At 39.9% G+C, this 21,386-nt stretch overlaps 1 protein-coding gene across 3 annotated transcripts in view; it reads right to left on the reverse strand.

Annotated features, from left to right (window-relative positions):
- The window catches only part of PRPF18 (pre-mRNA processing factor 18), a 48,771-nt gene extending 36,996 nt beyond the window's left edge, over positions 1-11,775 (reverse strand). Inside the window, exon 1 of one of the 3 annotated variants that reach the window (XM_035021617.1) lies at positions 11,570-11,775. In XM_035021617.1, coding sequence (XP_034877508.1) covers positions 11,570-11,635 — 66 coding nt within the window. In that variant the 5' untranslated portion in view covers positions 11,636-11,775. Of the gene's footprint in view, positions 1-9,889; positions 10,124-11,569 lie in introns of those variants that run through there. The other 2 variants (XM_035021619.1, XM_035021618.1) reach the window with 2 other exon arrangements.
- Between the last annotated feature and the right edge of the window lie 9,611 nt (positions 11,776-21,386).

Below are 21,386 nucleotides of genomic sequence, written 5' to 3' on the forward strand. Positions count from 1 at the left end.
TGTTAAGGTTTTTAGTGTTTATATATATTAGATACAAACATCATCAAGAGCTCTACAAAAACACACTGGAAAACCAACAAATATACAGCCTGAATATGCAAAGCAAGCCACTATAGGGATGCCTGGGTGGCTCAGTCGGTTAAGCAGCCAACTCTTTTTTTTTTTTTTTTTTTTAAAGATTTTATTTATTTGACAGAGACACAGCGAGAGAGGGAACACAAGCAGGGGGAGGGGGAGAGGGAGAAGCAGGCTTCCCACAGAACAGGGAGCCCAATGCAGGGCTCGATCCCAGGACCCTGGGATCATGACCTGAGCCGAAGGCAGACGCTTAACGACTGGGCCACCCAGACACCCCAAGCATCCGACTCTTGATTTTGGTTCAGGCCAAGATCTCAGGGTCCTGTGATCAAGCCCCACATGGTGCTTCGGGCTGAGCCTGCTTAAGATTCTCTCCATCTGCCCCTCCTCTGCTCCGACGTTCTCTTGCATGCATTCTCTCTTAAAAAAAAAAAAAAAAAAAAAAGACACTATACATGAGTTCACCAACCATGTAGCAGGGTCAACATCTTGCTGAAATATGAAAATAAGCCTTAAAATCCCTAAAGTAATACACCAAATGGGAGGACACACAAACACAATCTGAAGAGACACAATGCTACATCAATGGACAGGTCATCAAGATAAAGAAATGATGCCTTAAAACCAGCTGGACGTAACACATACATACGAACATCCCATCCAAAAGCAGAATAGACATTCTTCTCAAGTGCACATGGAACACTCTCCAGGACAGATCATGTATTAGGCCACAAAGAAAGTCTTAATAAATTTAAGAAGAATGAAATCACATCAACCATCTTTTCAAACCACAATGGTATGAAACCAGACATCAATTACAGGAAGCAAACTGGAAATTTCACGTATACGTGGAGAGTAAACAACACGTTACTGAACAACCGAAGAGTCAATGAAATCGAAGAAGAAATCGAAAAATACCTTCAAACAAGTGAAAATGGAAGTACTACTTACTAAAATTTATGGGATGCAGCAAAAGCAGTTCTAAGGGGGAAGCTTACCTCAGGAAACAAGAAAAATCTCAAACCACCTAAACTTCACACCTCAAGGAACTAGGAAAAGAACAAATGAATACCAAAGTTTGTAGAGGGAAGGAATTAACAAATGTCAGAGGAAAAATAAACGAAACTGAGACTAAAAAGATAAGAGATCGATGAAATTAAGAGTTGGTTTTTTTGAGAAGATAAACATCAACAAACCTTCAGCTACATTTATCAAGTAAAAAGAGACAGTCCACAAATAAAATCATAAATGAAAGATGTTACAACTGATACCACAGAAATACAAAAGATCTTAAGAAACTACTATGAACAATCATATGCCAACAAATTGGACAACCTAGAAGAAATGGATAAATTCCTAGAAACCTACAACCTTCCAAGACTGAATCATCAAGAAATACAAAATCTGAACAGACTGATTACTAGTAAGGAGATTGAATCAGTAATCAAAGACCTCCCAAAAAACAAAAGTTCAGGACCAGACGGATTTACTGGTTAATTCTCCTAAACATTCAAAGAATTGATACTAAATCCTTCACAAATGCTTCCAAAAGAGAGGAGGGAACACTTCCAAACTCATCTTATTAGGCCAACATTACCCCAATTTCAAAACCACACAAGGATTCCACAAGGAAAGAAAATTACTGGCCAATATTCCTGATGAATATAGACGCAAAAATCCTCAACAAAATATTAACAAACCAAATTCAACAATATATTTGGAGAACCATACACCATAACCAAGTGGGATTTATTCTAGAGATGCAAGGATCATTCAATGCCGGCAAATCAATGTGATATACCACATTAACAAAATGGAGGGGAAAAGAATCTTATGATCTCAATAGATGCAGAAAAAGCATTTGACAAAATTCAACATCCATTTATGATAAAACTCTCAAAAAAGCAGTAGAGAGGAAACATACTAACATAATAAAGGCCAAGCAGGACAAGCCCACAGATAACATCATACTCAATAACAATGAAAAGTTGAAAGCTTTTCCTCTAAGATCAGGAACAAGACAAGGGTATCAATTCTCACCAGTTTTATTCAACACAGTATTGGAAGTCCTAGACACAGCAAATACTCAAGAAAAATCCAAAATGAAAAGGTAAAACTGTCACTATTTGCAGAAGACTTACTATATATAGAAAGCCCTAAAGACTCCACCAAAAAACTGTAAGAATAAATGAATTCAGTGAAACTGCAGGATACAAAAATCAACATACAAATCTGTTGTTTCTATGCACTAATAAAGTATCAAAGAAATTAAGAAAACAATTCCATTTACAATTGCATAAAAATGAATAAACTACCTAAAATTAAATTTAACCAAGGAAGTAAAAGACCTATACACTGAAAACTCTAAGACAGTGATGAAAGAAATTGAAGACACAAATAAATGGAAAGATATTCTGTGCTCGTGGAATGGAAGAATTAGTACAGGCTTATGTTGTTTTACTGCACTTCACAGATATTAAGTCTTTTATAAATTGAAGATTTATAGCAACCCTGACTTGAGCAAGTCTATCAGCATTTTTCCAACAGCATTTGTGTACTTTGTGCCCTATTTTGTTAATTCTAGCAATATTTCAAACTTTTTCACTTTTATTATTCTTTATTTTTTGCTATGGTATCTGATCAGTGATTACAACTCACTGGAAGCACAGATGACGGTTAGCATATTTTAGCAATATTTTAGCCATATTTGTAAATTAAGTTATATTTTTATAGACATGAGGTTACTACACACTTAATATAGTGTAAACGTAACTTTGATATGCACTGGGAAACCAAAACACTCATCTGACTCGCTTTATTGCAATATCTATTTCACTGCAGTGGTCTGGAACCAAAACCGCAGTATCTCCAAGGTATGCCTATACTGTGAAAACGTCCACACTACTCAAAGCAATCTATAAATTCAACCCCAACCCTATCAAAATTACAACAACATTTATTACAAAAATAGAACGAACAATCTAAAGTTTTATATGGAACCACGAAAGATCTCAATAGACAAAGTAATTTTGAGAAAGAACAAAGCTGGAGGCATCACACTCCCTCATCTCAAACTATAATACAAAGCTAAAGTAATCCAAACAGTAAGGTAATGGCATAAAAAGACAGGTGAAATGCAACAGAACAGAAAGCCCAGAGGAGTGACTGGGTGGCTCAGTCAAACATCCAACTCCTGATTTCGGCTCAGGTCATGATCTCAGGGTCTTTAGAGCAAGCCCCGAGTCAGGCTCTGCGCTCAGGAGTGAATCTGCCTGAGTTTCTCTCCCTCTCCCTCTGCTTGTACTCTAAATAAATAAATATATCTTTAAAAAAAAAATAGCCCAGAAATAAACCTATGTACATATAATCCATTACTTTACAACAAGGGGGCCAAGAATATACAAGGAAAAGGTAGTCTGTTCAAAAAATGGGGCTGGATTGCCACATGCAAAAGAATTGAACTACCCTACTATCTTAAACCATACATAAAAATTAACTCAAAATTGATTAAAGATTTGAATGTAAGACCTGAAACCATGAAACTCCTAGAAGAAAACATAGGCAGTAAGCTCTGTGACATCTGTCTTAACAAGGAGTTTTTAGGTCTGACTCCAAAAGCAAAGCCAACAAAAGAAAAAGTAAGTGAAACTACATCAAACTAGAAAGTTTCTGCTAAGCAAACAAAACCATCAACAAAATGAAAAGGCAACCTACTCAATAAAAGATATTTGTAAATCACACACCTGATAAAGGGTTAATATCCAAAATATATAAAGAACTCGTAAAACTAAATAGCATAAAAACAAATAATCCAATTTAAAAATAAGCAGAGGGTCTGAATAGACATTTTTCCAAAGAAGATGTAGAGATGGCCAACAGACACATGAAAAAATGCTAATCAACATCACTAATCAGGAAAACACAAAGCAAAACCAGGAGCTATCACCTCATACCTGTCAGAATGCTATTATCAAGAATTCTTAATCTCAGGAAACAAACTGAGGGTTGCTGGAGTGGTGGGGGTTGGGAGGGATGGGGTGGCTGGGTGATAGACATTGGGGAGGGTATGTGCTATGGTGAGCTCTGTGAAGTGTGCAAGACTGTTGAATCACAGATCTGTACCTCTGAAACAAATTAACACATATGTAAAAAAAAAAAAAATAGAAGATAGTAGGAAGGGAAAAATGAAGGGGGGGAATTGGAGGGGAGGGGGAGACAAACCATGAGAGACTATGGACTCTGAGGAACAAACTGAGGGTCCTAGACGGGAGGGGGCTAGGGGGATGGGTTAGCCTGGTGATGGGTATTAAAGAGGGCACGTATTGAATGGAGCACTGGGTGTTATACGCAAACAATGAATCATGGAACACTACATAAAAAAAAAAAAAAAGAAAAAAAAAGCCAAGAAATAACAAGCATTAGCGAAGATGTGGAGAAAAGGGAAGACTTGTGCACTCTTGGTGGGAATATAAATTGATGGAGCCTCTATGGAAAATGATGTGGAGGTTCCTCAAAGACTTAAAAACAGAAGCACCATATTGTTCAGCAACTGCAGCTCTGGGTATTTATCCAAAGAAAATAAAAACACTAATTTGAAAAGATGTCTGCACTCTCATGTTCATTGCAGCATTATTTTCAATAGCCAAGATATGGAAACTTGTCCATCAATGAATGAATGGATTAAAAAAGGTCTCTCTCTCTCTCTCTCTCTCTCACACACACACACACACAGAATGGAATATTATTCAGCCATAAAAAAATGAAATCTTACCATTTACAACAACATGGACGGACCTTGAGGGCATTACTCTAAGTGAAGTAAACTAGGAGAGAAAGACAATGTATGATCCCACTTACACGAGGAATTTTAACAGCAACAAACCAAGTTCACAGATACACAGAACGGGTTAGTGGTTGCCAGAGGCAGGAGTTGGGAGTGGGGAATGGGTGATGATCAAAAGGTACAAACTTTCAGGTATAAAATAATTACTGATGGAGATACAGTGTATAGGATGGCGACTATTGTTATACATTCGAAATTGAAAAATGAAAATCCTGAGGAGAGTAAAACTTAAAAGTCCTCACCGAAGGAAAAAAAAAAGACACAATGCTTTTCAAAATGAAAGAACTATTAAGTGCCAATGAATCCTGCTGGCTGTATTTTATCACTGATATCACCAAAGGAGAAAACTACATGAAAATTTACTTTGCACAAATGAAATCTATTCTGTAACTACATATGCTATAAAACATATACAATTATATAAAATTGTATGCAAGAAATAACACCCCATCTTACACAAACTCTTTTAGAAAATAAAGTTAAACATAACCACTATATGACCCAACCATCTCACTCCTTGGCATTTAGTCAAGGGAAATGAAAGCATAAATCCATATAAAAACCTGTACACGAATGTTCATAGCAGCTCTATCGTAACAGCCAAAAACTGCAAACAACCCAAATGCCTTTCAACAGTTTAATTAACAAATTGGGATTTCCCCAATGGTGGAATATTGTTCAGTAACAAAAATAATGCAGTACTGATATATACAAGCACATGAATCAATCTCAAGATTATCAGGCTGAATGAAAGGAGGCAGACAAGACAGAAAACATACCGAACAATTTCTCAAATAACTCAAGAAAATGCAAACTAATTCAAAGTAAGAGAAAGCAGATCAGTGGTTGCCTGTGGACAGGGTGGGTGTAGGGGGCAGGGAGGGGCATGAAGGTGGGATTACAAAAGGGCAAAAGGAAACTTTGGGGTGAGATGGACATGTTCATGCTCTTACTGTGGTGAAAGTTTCACAGGTATATACCTATGTCAAAATGCACCTGACTGCACATTTTAAAAATGTGTAGTTTACTGTATGTCAATCATACCTCAGTAAAGTTGCTTAAAAATAAAATATCACAGCAAGAGAATAAAAAGGAGAAAGGGGAAGAGGAGGACAAAAAAAGAAAAGAAAAAAAATTAGCAGTAGTAGTGGTGGTAGTATTGACCTTGCCTGACCTTGAGACTCACATAATGCTACAGGAATCAAAAGACAGTGTGGCATTGGCATAAAGATCAACAAACAGTTTACAAGAATAGAAGTGAGCACCCAAAATGCAGCCACACTTACACAATTATTTGATTTTTCAAGACACCAAAACCATCCAAAGGGATAATTATTTTCAGTAAATGGTGCTGGAACCACTGGATATCCACATGGAATGCAATAAACCACACCACTACCTCACATCATACAAAAAAACTGATGCAAAATTGTTTAGAATTCTGTTTATTAAATAAAAACAAAAAGCTTTTAGAGTACAAAAGAATACCTTAGTCTCTTGAATTACCACCTAGGAATGGAGGCACTAGATCGTATATAGTATGGATATGTTTAATTTTTAAGAACTGCCAACTTTTTTCCAGCTAGCTGTACTCTCATATTCCCAGACAGGACACACAGAACAATAACCATTACCAACTGATAAATTAGCTTGATCAAAATTCAAAGTTTTTGCTCTTCAAAAAACATGATTGAGAAAATGAATAGAGGGACGCCTGGGTGGCTCAGTCAGTTAAGCGTCAGACTCTTGATTTTGGCTCAGGTCATGATCTCAGGTGGTGAGACCAAGCCCCATGTCGGGCTCACCACTTAGCGGAGTCTGCTTCTCTCCCTCTCTGAGGGAGGGAGGGAGGGAGGGAGGGAGGGAGGGAGGGAGGGAGGGAGGGAAGGAAGGAAGGAACAAACGAACGAACGAGAGAAAGAACGAGAGAGAGAAAGAGAGAAAAGAAAGAAAGAAAATGAACAGAAGACCCATAGTCTGGGAAAAAATATTCCCAAAACATATCTGACGTATCTGACAGAACCTGGAATCCATGATATATGAAGAATTCCTTCAACACAATAAGGAAAAAACCAACCCAATTAAAAAATAATGCAAGCAATTTTAACACTTTACAAAAGAGCTACAAATGGTCAAAAAAAAAAAAAAAAACCACATGGAAAGCACTATCGTCATCATCATCAGGCAGATGCAAATTAAAACCACAATGCAGTATCACTAGAATCCTCCAAATGGCTGAAATTAAGAAGACTGACAACACAAACTGCTTGCGCGACTGGAGGACCTCTGAACCCTCCTTGCTGGTAGATGTGTAACATGGTCCAAGCACACTGGAAAAATGTCTGGTGGCTTTTTATAAAAACATATATGTACTCTATGACCTAGCAATTCCACTCCCCGGCATTTTCCTCAGAGAAATGCAAACATCAGACTTATAAAGCAAGTTCCACAGCAGCTTTCATCTTCAGAGCCAAATCCTGGCAACAGCCCAAGAGCCCAACATCAGAAGAATGGATTCACAAACCGGCTCTATTTGTACAATGGAATACTACTCAGCAAAAAAAAGGAACAACTGATCTATCCAACATGAATAAAACTCAAACCATTATGATGAAACGCAGTGGAACACAGAAGAGAGCACAGTCTGATGATTACACTCCTGTGAAGTTCTAGAGCAGGCAAAACCAACCAGTGGTGCCAAGAAATCTGAACAGTGGTGGCTCCTGGGGGTGGTAGGCAAAGGGAATGACTGGAAGATGGAATGAGGTAATATTCTCTATTTTGATACAGATGGGATTACACAGGCATATGCATTTGTCAAAATTCACTGATCTGTGTTATTTCTTAATATATAAATTTGTGTATACACATAAAAAGAGGTATAAATAAACACTGAATGCTCATTAATGATATGCACACCAAATTCTTTAGGGGTAAAGTGTACCAATGTCTGTAACTTAACTTGAAATATATTAAAATCATTAAATTGTTTTCATTACCCCATCTGCAGCTGAGTAACACCTGTCTGTATGGTTCCCAAAGAGCTCCCTCATCTTTGGTCATTTCAAGTGGTGTCCCAGCTTTTTATTGTTAAGCTGTGAGAGTTGAAATACTTAACCTTGTGAGTGCCCCTTCATCAAACTGTGGAGAAGCTACTAAAATAGCCTACCACCGATCCTAAAAAGTTCTGACTGCTGTAACTACTCTGAAGTAGTTTCTGGACAGGTACATGATAAAGCAAATAGAGCAAAATGTTAATGCAGGTTTAACTACAGAATCTAAGTTGTGGCATGTGAGTTTCTAACTGTACAATTTTTTAAATTTTTTAAGATTTTATTTGAGAGAGAAAGAGAAGTCACAAGCGGTGGGGAGGGGCAAAGGGAGAGGGAGAAGCAGATTTTCTGCTGAGCAGGGAGCCTGACCCACAGCTCGATCCTAAGACCCCGAGGTCATGACCTGAGCCTAAGGCAGATGCTTAACTGACTGAGCCATCCAGGCACCCCTCTAACTGTACAATTTTGAGTTTTCTGCACAACTGAAAATTTTTACAGTAAAATGAAGAAAAAATCTACTCTGCAGATGTCAAAATACGCTAGCAACAGGACAGCAAAGTCCCTACCACACTGTTTTTTGGCTACACTAGGAAAAAGAAAAAAACAAAAAAAGGACCTTTCAAAGGCTACTCACTGACCATGAAGTAAGGAGCTGAAGAAAATTATAGAAGACTATTGGGGCACCTGGGTGGCTCAGTCGTTAAGCGTCTGCCTTTGGCTCAGGTCATGATCCCAGGGTCCTGGGATCGAGCCCCACATTGGGATCCCTGCTCGGCGGGAAACCTGCTTCTCCCTCTCCCTCTCCCACTCCCCCTGCTTGTGTTCCCTCTCTCGCTGTGTCTCTCTCTGTCAAATACATAAATAAAATCTAAAAAAAAGAAAATTATAGAAGACTATTATAAAGAAAAGGATGAGTAAGAAAGGCAAGTTCAAATAACTGAAAAAATGACAAAAGGTTCAAAAGAGCCAGAACAACTCTGGTGCTAGGGTGTAATGGGCACAGATTTTCACCAGCACAGAAATTACTAACTCTTGACCTTTTTAAGTCCAAGATCCTTTTAGTACTATCATAAAGGAGGAAAGGTGGAGGGGCACATGTAGAAAGAAGACTGGTCAAGAGTGTCAAATGCTGCTGAGGTCAGCTAGAAAACATGGAGGTCACTGCTGTCCCTGATTAGAACGGATGCAGTACCGCTGTGGGGCAGGAACCTTTGTGCATCATGTTAAGGAGCGTGTAGGAATTAAAACTTATTTTAAGAAGCCTAGTTATAAAAAACAAAAACACCCTGTTAAAGGTGGAAGAGACATCAGTATGTTCCAGGGCTGGTGGGGGTAGGCCAGTAAACTGAAGGCACAGGAAGAAATGAGATACATGACATTCAGGTTCCTGGTGGTGCTAGGATGAGCTGGGATCCAGCGTGCAGGTGGAAGGTCTGAGCCAAGCTTTGACACCTCATCCTGTTTTAACGGGAGGAAAGGCAAGGAATATCTTGCATGTTGGCTTCTCTATTTTCTGTGAAACTGAATGCATATTCCTTAAAGGATCAAGCATGACTTTTTTTAATCCTCTGAGGCACAGAGTAGCATATATAGAAATATATAGAAAACATTCAATAAATACTGGGGAGAAAAACAAAGCTAAAATTCTACGCAAAGCCCATCCTCATAATGACAACGAAAACTGCTAATTATGCTCCACTGTTTCTTAAGCCCCCTGGGTTTTCCACATAATGATGCTCTGTGTTAACTCAAGATTCACCAACACCAAGGCCCCAAAGCATTGGAATGAGAGCAACGCAGAGAATACACTTACCTCTGAGTAGTTACACCAGGCAGATCATTTAGGACAGGTGACAGGAGGCTATTTTAGGAGATTCTCCAATTTAACAAAGAGGCACTCACAGTAAGTACTTACTATTTCAACTCTCGGACTAACAATAAAAAGCTGCGACATCATTTGAAATGACCAAGTTGAGGCAGCTCTTCCAGAAGAACAATGTAACACAGACAAGTGTTTTCCAGCTACAGATAAGGTAATGAAAACAATTCAGTGATTCCCAACCAGCATTTTTAAATCAAACAACCGATTAAAACATGATAGAATCACATGTAGTTAAGGTAAGAACTGTTTCATGAAACTTTTTCCATATACATATCAGAGCAAAATATAAAAATTTCTTAAAGTGGGACGCCTGGGTGGCTCAGTCGGTTAAGCGTCTGCCTTCAGCTCAGGTCATGATCCCAGGGTCCTGGGATCGAGTCCCGCATCAGGCTCCCTGCTCTGCGGGGAGCCTGCTTCTCCCTCTGCCTCTGCCTCTCTCTCTCTCTCTGTCTCTCATGAATAAATAAATAAAATCTTTAAAAAAAAAAAAAATTTCTTAAAGTGACTGGGGCAGTAAAAAATTTGAAAACTACTGATGGATGGTTCGAAGCAGAAAGATAAAGACTATAAATCGTCGATTCTATATAAAATTATATAGTTGCATATAAAAAATGAAATCTTGCCATTTGGGACAATACAGATGGAGCTAGAGGGTATTACTCTAAGTGAAGTAAGTCAGAGAAAGAAATACCATATGATCTCACTTATATATGGAATCTAAAAAAAACAAAACCAAAACTAACAAATACACAGAAATGGTGATGGGGTGGGGCTCGAGCAAAACAGGTAAAGGGGACTAAAAGATACAAACTTCCCGTTGTAAAATTAAGTCACCGGATGGAAAGTACAGCATTGAGAATATACTCAATAACATTCAATACCTTTGTGGGTGGCAGATGTTAAACTACACTGTGGTCAGCATTTCCTAATGTTTGTAATTGTCGATCACTATGTTATGCACCTGCAACTAATACAATTTTGTATGTCAACTAAACTTCAATAAGAAAAACTTCTCAGCTTTAACTTCTAATGCGGTAAACATCGATAAATACATAAACAAAAGCCCTTTGTGATCCTCAGTTTGGAAAAGTGTAAAGGGCTCCGGAGGCCCAACGCTTTGAGAACCCCTGGTCTCAGTTATTGTTACGCAACAAAGTCATGAACATCTAGTAAATCACGCAATTCTCCTTTTTCTCCTTTTACTCCACTGTTTGTCCACAACAGTTTTAGTCGTCCTATCAAGCGAAGGGCTGGCCAACAGACTTTTGTTACGTGTTGCGGGGGATGTAATAAAGGCTCAGGTTTCAACAGTAGGACGGAGTCACAGATTTTAAATAATTCTGGGCCTGCCCTTACTCTCGTTTCAGCCGGGCACAAACCCTTAGTAAAACGACAGACGTGAACCACCAGAACCGGGGCACGTTCGCAGAATACGGACAGATGGGAGTGGGTGTAAGGAGCAGACAGGGAAACTTCGAGGGAAAAGGGGCAGCTGGGGAGAAATTGCCAAAATCTTGGGGTCTGCTGTAATTCCCCGCCTCCCTAAGACTCCCGAGGGAGGTGTCAAAGGGTGGGTCTAGAGAGGCCGCTCCGGAGCTCCCACCAAGCCTCACCTCTGCCCAGACCCCCTCACCCCTCCTCTCACTCCCAGCGCCACCCACCCACCCGCACGTCTTCGATCGCCAAAGCCCCACGACCCCCAAGGATCCTCACCACCAACAGGTTCCTGTCCTCCACCAGCTGCCGCTTCCGGAGGATCTCCGATTTCAGAACGTCCATCCCGCTGCCCGGGTTTACGCTCGAGCGTCCCTCTCGGGGTCCTGGAACCAAGCCTCACCTAGTCAGGCGCCGCGAACCCACCACAAACAAGCTCAAATACCTGACAACGACTGACAAGAACCGCTTCCGGCGGAAGCTGAAGCAAGCGAGAGGAGGGGAGGGAGTGCTCCAGGGCCCCTGTTGTTGACGAAGCCGCTGTAGACTTGCGCCCCCTGGCGGCGCCCTCCGGCAGCGCGCCTGTCGTTTATGCTAGTGGAGGTAACAATGGAAAGTAGGCTGAAACAGGAGTCTTCTTGAAGCCTGTGGAGGTCGACCTGCTGTATTTTTAAAGAGAAGTTATTACACCTGCTTGTATTTGCTAGTTCAGAAGCAAAAGCCTCCTCATAGAACACTTCAATTATATTAATTAGGGCCAGATCCTCACTCATTAAACCAGTTCACACCAGAGTTCCTGAAGTTACCTGCTTGCCAAAATGAATGCACTAAAGTGGGAAAACCCTTGGGGCACCTGGGTGGCTCAGTCGAGAAGCGTCTGCCTTCAGCTCAGGTCATGATCCCAGGATCATGGAATCGAGCCCTGCATCGGCCTTCCTGCTCGGCGGGAAGCCTGCTTCTCCCTCTCCCACTCCCCCTGCTTGTGTTCCTCTCTCACTGTCTCTCTCTCTGTCAAATAAATAAAATCTTAAAAAAAAACAAAAAAACAGTTCTTAAAAAAAAATAAAGTGGGAAAACCCTGAGCAATACTGTTAGTTCATTAGTACAGAATAAAGGGGCAGTGTTGATTGCCACCCTGTTAAATTTCCTGTAAAGTTAAGCGACGATATGCATTTAAGTCGCTTCAGAAGTAAATGTCTCTCATTTCTCAGTTCTAAACTGCTTACAAATCTTGGTGATAATTGAACACTTACCCCAAGCTAACTGAGATAACTGTTATGGTCATGTGTTCAGCAATCAAGATTTTCAGTGACATGATTGGAGATGTAATCAGAAAGAGTGTGTGTGTGTGTGTGTGTGTGTGTGTGTGTGTGTAAGTCCAACCCAAGAAGAAAAATTAAATTGTGGAGAAAAATTATGTCTAAGATTTTAATTTTAAAAAGACCCTAAGAACTGTTTACAAAGCATTTATCTTTGGTTCTATGCCATTGAAGCTGTTTTTGAAATTCCAGATAAATCACAACTGAACAATATTTGACAGGCTAGTTTTTCCCACTCAAAAAGGAAAGAAATATCATTCAGTTCAGTCGATCGATACTGAGTAAGATGATTTATCAAAATAAAAGATGGTAGAGAACTGTTCGATCAATTTACAAAGTTGTGTGTGTGTGTGTGTTGGTTACATTTCATCCAAAAGATAGCTGACTTTTACCAGAAATAAATCAACATAGGAAGTTAACTCATTCTCTGACCTAAGATGCTGTGCTAATTTTTAGGGCTTTGGAAAGCTTAAAATATTTTACCAAGAAAAGGTCCTTGAATTAATAAACACGGCGACCCTCTTATATGGCTATTGGTCTCCTGAGTCACTTATAATTCCCTAAGCAAATAATTTATTAGCATTTGCCTGTTTTAGGGTTAAGAGATTATTACACAGAAACATGAATGAGGGGCACCTGGGTGGCTCAGTTGGTTAAGTGACTGCCTTTGGCTCAGGTCAAGATCCTGGAGTCCCAGGATCGAGTCCCACATCAGGCTCCCTGCTCAGCAGGGAGTCTGTTTCTCCCTCTGACCCTTACCCCTCTCATGTTCTCTCTCTCTCAAATAAATAAATAAAATCTTAAAAAAAAAAAAAAGAAACCTGAATGAAGGACTGACAGGGATGATAGTAACAATAATGGAAGTTTCCAGCAAAGGAACAGGTGGCCAATGGGAGACAGTAAGTGCAAACCAGAGAAACAACTAGCTACCAAAAACAGGCTCCTTTTAAATTTCAGACTCTCACTGATTTCGGTGTTTATGGAAACATGTGCATTAAATCTTGACAAAGGCTTGAGATGGAAGAAAGATGTGTACTTGAACAAGCAAAGTGATGAGTAAGCTTTTCAATACAGAAGGGAAAAAAGACTCCCCGGAGAGAACGAACCCATCCTAACTCTAAGGGAGAATGTGTTCATTTTCAACCTATGCATTCTGGAGCCACCGGGTGGCTCAGTCGGTTGAGCATCCGGCTCTTGATTTGGCTCTTGATTTCAGCTCTGGTCAAGATCTTAGCGTCATGAGATTAAACCCCGCCCTCCCAGACTCAGCTGGATGTCGGCTTCAGATTCTTTCTCCTTCTCCCTCTTTCCCTCCCCCGATCATGCACTCTAAATAAATAAACAAACAAATAAATAAAACCTTTAAAAAAAACTGCATCCCATTCCATCACAGTAGTTATTTAAGAAGTGAAATATTGTTAGCAACCCAAATATCCTAAATGGGAGAATGGTTAAATAACTTACAGTTCATACATAGAACAGAATAATCTAGAACATTAAAAACCATGTTTCAGAAAATATTCAATTATGTGAGAATGCTCATGATATAGTGCTTAATGAAAAAGTAAACTAATGAAACTAGAAATCTAGTATATGGTCACTTTTCGATTAGAAAAGCATTTAAACTTAGAAAAAAATTATTGGTAGGAAACATATCAAAATATTGGCTTGTTATCTGTCAATAGTAACCACTGGTGATTCTTTTCTTCTTCACACCATAACTTGATACAAGTTCCATAATTTGGAGAAAATATCTAGAGAGCAGTCATTTTCTGTTTTAATTATTGAAATTCTTTATAAATTTTTCCAGGGTAACTACTTTAGAAATTATGTGTGATAAACTTTAAATAATGCCGATAAAAGAAAGCAAGGGATTGGACACTAAATATTTGTGTAAATCTTCATAATTATTCAACCAATATTTAGGTGTCTTCTGTGAGCTCTATACTACTTTAGGTTCTGTGGCCTAAACCAAATACAAAATGTTACCCCTCCTCTTGAGGATATTACCAGCTAGCTTGGGAATCAAGAAATAGATCCTGAAAAGTTAACTTACGTAAGATAAACATGATTTAACAGCATAGATGAGGTTATAATAAAGTATTCACAGAAATAAAAGACCAGTCATTTTCTAAAAGAAGAAAGAGTAAAAATCAATATAAGAATGATGAGATTATTGCTCTGCTAGAGTAACTCATCCAAAGGGAGATTGTCATTTCTAAAGACTGGAAGAAATACCAAATTTAATCAGGATGACCTGGGTTTGTTTTGTTGCTGTCCTAAAGAATAGAATGTAGCTTTTTTAAAGCTAGATAATCTAGTACAGTGGCCCTCATTCTTCAGTTTGCCTTAGAATAACCTGGAGGACCTTTTGAAACCCAGACTACTGGTCCCCCTCCCCAGAACAGCTCAGTCAGGAGGTCTGGAGTCGTGCCCAATAATTTGCTTTTTGAACAAGCTCCCAAGTGAAGCAGCTGCTGTTGATCCAGGGACCACACTTTGAGAACCACTGATCTAATACATTATTTTGAAATCTCTCCGGGGAGGAAAAAGTGGATGAGTCAGAAACTCAGTCTGCATGGAGTCCTGATAAACAGGAGTGGAGGAGGAAGCAAGTGCCTGTGTATTTGTAACAGTTATGGACTCCTCTGAGGGCGCCCTCCCACGCACAGTGATGCTTCCGGAAATTTCCTAATGGGAGGGGACAGGCTGCCTTTGGATTCAGCCACATTCACATAACTGCTTTGTGTGGCTATACCATGGGCAGGTACCTGACGCAATCTGGGCCAACCAGAGTCCATTCCCTAGAAAATTGGCATTGGAATTGGGTCGATCTTCCTTTTTTTTTTTTTTTTAAGATTTTATTTATTTATTTGACAGAGAGAGACACAGCAAAAGAGGGAACACAAGCAGGGGGAGCAGGAGAGGGAGAAGCAGGCTTCCTGCTGAGCAAGGAGCCCGATGTGGGGCTCGATCCCAGGACCCCGGGATCATTACCCAAGCCAAAGGCAGACACCCAACGACTGAGCCACCTAGGCGCCCCGGGTCAATCTTTCTAAGATGCAGGAAATATAAATGTGAATTCGAGTGGTGGATAGCCATTTCAGTAGCAAACTGGAGCCAGCCCAGTCTTTACTGACCTGCAAGAGCAAACTGCTAAATCTTTAAGAATTTTATGAGTCAGCTGTTAAGCATGCCATTATTAAAAGTTAAATGTTTATTTACATAAGTACTTTATAAATACAGGTAATAAATACACAGAACCTATTACATACAATCGTGTTATTACATTTTACTATAATTTATACTCTTGCAGTTGGTTATAACTATTGCCTCTTTGTGGTGGAAATTCCACGTGACATGCTACCGCACATTTTTCAACAACTCCACACTTGTGAAATGTCATATTGGTAGATTCAATCAGCCACAGTGGGAATATTTACACCACCGAAATTGGCAACCACTACAAATCTGGACTTGATTTATTATTTTGTTGATTGTCTAAACTTTAAAGAGTTATGAAAAAAAAGTTACTAATACAAACCAGGGTTTCTCAACTTTGGAGCAGATAATTCTTTTTAGGGAGAGAGATGTTTGGCATCTATTTATCTATTAGGTGCCAGTAACACCCTCCTTCTATAGTTATGACAAGCAAAAATGTCTCTGGACATTGCCAAACGTCCCCTGAGGAGCAAAATCTCTCGCCTGTCAAAAACAACTGATAACAAATGAAATGTAAAAGTGTTGTATCTGCAGCTGTTGCCTAGTAAGTAAAGAGGAAAAAGACTGAGGGAGATATTCTTCCAGGATTCGAGAACTATTATCTGATTCAATAAAGAAGTCATCTTACATGACAAACAAATGAAGTTCCAACGTGTATCTTTGTTGTTTCACTTTGGCCTTATTCATTGATTTAGCAAAAATATTAAATAGCATTCATGTCAGAGCTAGACTCATTCATCCTTTATAACCACAGGTTAGCTGGGGATACAAGAGTTCTGCAAAAATCAATTAAAGCATTCTGTGAGAATCAGCTGGCTACATGGAACTCACAGCAAAAAAATACTGTATTCACTATTACCTAATAATTATTATTATTCATTATTACCTAATGTTGTGTCCTCCATATGCTTTATATCGGTAAGGATATCAGTAGGTAATTACATGAATATATATGCACACTTCTTTTCCACCAGAGAGCCAGTTTATATATTCACCAGCACAGTGCTGGCCATCATCCACCTCCTATGTGGGCTTTGCTAAACTCTTCAGTGAAGAAAGTTGGAATATCAAGAAGGAAGAGAAAGATAGATTTTCAAAAAAAATCATAAATGACAGACAACGGAGAATAATCCCTGAGACCCTCTGGATTTCCAATTCTCTACTTGGATTCATCCTGGAGTCCAGCTTGCATCTCTATACCAAAAAACACTACTGAATCTTTACAACATATTTCCACCCTTATTTTAAGGTGCACTTTCTTCACAGTTAATGTTTCTGAATTCAGGATGTATCCTACAACCAATGTGTTTGTAGTGAATGCTGTGGTGTTGTTCTGCCTAGGACCTCTCTTTAGGACCCAGGCACCCATCCCCCATCAGCTGGGAGTAGGAGGCGCACATCCCTCACTGGGTGAAGCCCCAGGCTGCATGGACCTGCGTCCTCCATGGTTACAGGCTCTCCCAGGTGGTGTCAATGACCAATGACCGAGTGATGTGGGGATTCCAAAGTCCAGCTCATTGCCTCAATTTTGAGCATCTCAAAGGGTCATTGTCACTGCAGAGCTCACCATGGGGTCACAGGAGGTCTGAGTTGCAAGGCTCTCTGCCAAACCCTGCCTTCCTCATTCCCTTACAGAGGCATCTCCAGGAGCAGTATCTAGGAGACCATAAACACTTGCATGCAAAAGAAAGCAATGCATTGATCAGCAGACACAGGTGTTCAGGTTCATTTGTTAGGAAACTATTAAATTGGCATTCTAGCTTTCACATCAGCCATTTCTGTGAATAGGGTTAGCCAGTTACCCCAGAGGCCGATCCAAATCTGGTAACACATGCAAAACTGAAGTTAAGGATGTTAAAATTTGAGAAGAAACGCTTGGATCCTGGTGGAACTACAAACAACGGCCCTGTGAAGCCTAGGCTGAGAGACCAGCTGGCAATCCCCACTGACGTCTCTTTGTCTGGAACTTTCGCAGCGATCAAACGAGAGGGACAGCCCACACACCCATCAGTCCCCTTTCTGTCTTCCTGGCCAGTGCTTGTCTGCTGTGGTCTCGCCTTGTATTCCCTTCATCCCAAAGCTTTTGTACTGTTTTATTAGTGGGATGTGGGCACTGAATGAAATAAAGAGTGGGTTCAGGAGAAAAAAATTCAAGATGAGGAATAAGAAAGGAGAAATAACCTAGAGTACAAAAAGCATTAAAGGAAATGTGAGTAATACTACCTGCAACACAATGGCAATAGATTAAAAAACCTAAAAGGTATGATTTCCTAACAAAAACTTACAAGAATTGTTCAACTAAAAGTATATAACTGAAATAAGCAATTACAGCGGAAAGAAAAGGTGATTATAGATCCCCCATTCAAAAAGCACCAGATCCTGAAGTTTTCACTGCATGCAATCTTTAAAGAACAGATTATTCACGGGTATCTGGGTGGCTCAGTCAGTTAAGCGTCTGCCTTCGGCTCAGGTCATGATCCCAGGGTCCTGGGTTCGAGTCCTGCATCAGGTTCCCTGCTTGGCAGGGAGCCTGCTTCTCCCTCTCCCACTCCCCCTGCCTGTGTCCCTCCTCTTGCTCTCTCTCTGTCAAATAAATAAATAAATAATATAAAAAATAAATAAATAAAATAAATAAATAACAGATAATTCAAACTTCCTGGCTCACAGCCCCAGCTTGTGTTCCCTCTCTTGCTGTGTCTCTGTCAAATAAAGAAATAAAATCTTTAAAAAAAAAGAAAATAAAATCACATCCGTTAATATCACCCCTGAATCTCATCAGAAAAGTCTTTTAATTATTGGGAAGCTATTAAGCTCATGGTGGCAGACACAATTAACTAATTGTAAAATGCTAATTTTCACTGAAAGCTCATATTTTATCATCAGCAACAAATATTGTCAGTTGTTTTCTCTAAGAAACAGGCTCACTTTGTTTATTTGCAAGAAAACATCCGCCAAATACCCAAATCTGAATAACCGTGTTTGTCCACTGGTTGTTCTTTTAAGTAAAAGTAGTGCCCCATGAAGAAAAGGGCTGGTTCAGCTTGCAATTCAAACAATTACACAGCACTGTTCCTGAAGCCAACCATCATACTTCAGTATGCAGCAGAACTGCTTATGTGTACTTCCCGTTCCATCACACAGAGTATTAAAAACATGCCTACTCATGTGTCAAGAGTTGGTAAAATTGGGGCGCCTGGGTGGCTCAGTTGGTTAAGCGACTGCCTTCGGCTCAGGTCATGATCCTGGAGTCTCTGGATTGAGTCCCGCATCGGGCTCCCTGCTCGGCAGGGAGTCTGCTTCTCCCTCTGACCCTCCTCCCTCTCATGCTCTCTGTCTCTCATTCTCTCTGTCTCAAATAAATAAATAAAATCTTAAAAAAAAAAAAAAAGAGTTGGTAAAATTAATTTTTACTTTGTTTAAGAACATTTCTTGGGGTGGGAGGATGGGTTAGCCTGGTGGTGGGTATTGAGGAGGGCACATTCTGCATGGAGCACTGGGTGTTGTGCACAAACAATGAATCATGGAACACTTCATCTAAAACTAATAATGTAATGTATGGGGATTAACATAAGAATAAAAAAAAAACATAAAAAAAAAAAAAAAGAACATTTCTTGAGTGAAACTGGCTCTTGTGTGTGTGATTGCAGGCGGATGACGACTAGCAATTCAGTGATAACTGCTTTGGTTCCTGCCAATGCATCAGCAAACTTGCTATTGCTTTTGTACATTTGGCGCAAATACCAACTTTCGAAAGGTAATATGTAAGTTCCATGTTTCACTTATAATACGGAGCAGGGTTTTTGTAACAGGAGATAATGACCTTGAAGATCATAGAGAAGCATGCATTTCCAATAATAGTCATAAAAGGGGTGGACAAGTACAGTGGACAGTTGCTTTTGGCCTGAAGGACTAACTGCTGTAGAAACTGCTGTCCCACCATAAACAACTAGAAAAACAGGCAAGATATATGAAACTTAACTATTTTTCAGGCATTGAACAACATGCAATAAAGGGCTAGGATTCCTAAGAGAAGGAAAACAAATGAGGTGAGCCTTAGCCCAGCATTACTACATGGAGGCAGTTTCCAGAATACAACGCAGATATAGGAAATCTAAATATCACCCAGTTGTCTCACTGAGTTGAGGGAAAAGTGCTGGCAGATTGAGGAAGCTACTTTGGGGGGCAGAGTACTAGAGAGGAAAAAGGTGTCCAGGGGGAGCTCTCAAGAAATCTGCAGAGGAGACCCTTCAAAAAAATTGGCTGAATCCTGATCTGCATATATTTCTTTATTGTTTTTTGTTTTTTAAAGAATTTTTATTTATTTATTTGACAGACAGAGAGAGAGCACAAGCAGGTGGAGTAGCAGGTAGAGGGAGAGGAAGAAGCAGGCTTCCCACTGAGCAGGGAGCCAGATGCAGGACTCGATCCCAGGACCGTAGGATCATGACCTGAGTTGAAAGCAGACACTTAACCAACTGAGCCACCCAGGTGCCCTCTGATCTGCATATATTTGGATGAAATTCCCAAGACTGAGTAAAGAACCAACATAAAGCAGTGGGACATACAATGCCCAGAGCTCATATAGGGATGGGCATTTTCCAGACATAAGATGAAGTCTTCAGAAGGGAATCACCCAAGTAGTGGTGCTAAATTATCCTAGTCTGAAGACTGCTTTGATTCACCCTAGCAAAGCAGAAAAGCAAGCCTCAAAAGGATCAAACTGATTCCAGCTAACTTAACTGCCTGTCAGATAAAAGGCTAATATTTTTGAAGGAATACAACAAAATCCCACACCCCAAAACATAAAAATCCAGTCTCCCGAGATCCAAACAAAATTACCAGACATGCAGAAAATATAATCCATAACTAGGAGAAAAGTCAATCAATATAAATAAACCTAGAAATGACAGAGATGATGAACTAGGAAAGCTTCTAAACCAGCTATTATAAATATGCTCCAGATACTCAGGAATGCAAAGGAAAACATAAACATAACGAAGAGGGAAAGGGAAGAAAACATGACCAAATAGAACTTCGAGAGATGAAAAACACAGTATCTGAAATGAAATGAAAAAAATATTTATATAGCATGAGTGACCAGTGGAACAATATTAAGCAATCTAAGGTGTCTGTAACTGGAGCCCCAGGAAGTTAGAGGTTGCACGGGGCGGGGGGGTGGGACACATGGGGGGGTTGATATTTCAAGAAGCAATGGCCAAAATTTTTCCAAGTTTGATGAAAACTAGAAAACAGATCAGAAAAGCTCATGAACCCAACAGAAAACTATACCAAAGCACATCATAATCAAATTGGTGAGACACAGTGATAAAGGAATATGTTTAAAGCTGCCCGCCCAAAAGTCATTTTGTAAAGAGGAACAAAGGAAAGAATGACTACAGTTCCTATTAGAAATGACACAAACTAGGGGTGCCTAGGTGGCTCAGTCTGTTAAGCATCTGCCTTCAGCTCAGGTCATGATCCCGGGGTCCTGGGATTGAGCCCCACATCAGGCTCCCTGTTCAGTGGGTAGTCTGCTTCTCCCTCTCCCTCTGCCC

This window comes from Mirounga leonina, unplaced genomic scaffold (genome assembly GCF_011800145.1).
Source record: "Mirounga leonina isolate KUSES-001 unplaced genomic scaffold, KU_Mleo_1.0 Mir_175, whole genome shotgun sequence".
Lineage (NCBI taxonomy): Eukaryota > Metazoa > Chordata > Mammalia > Carnivora > Phocidae > Mirounga > Mirounga leonina.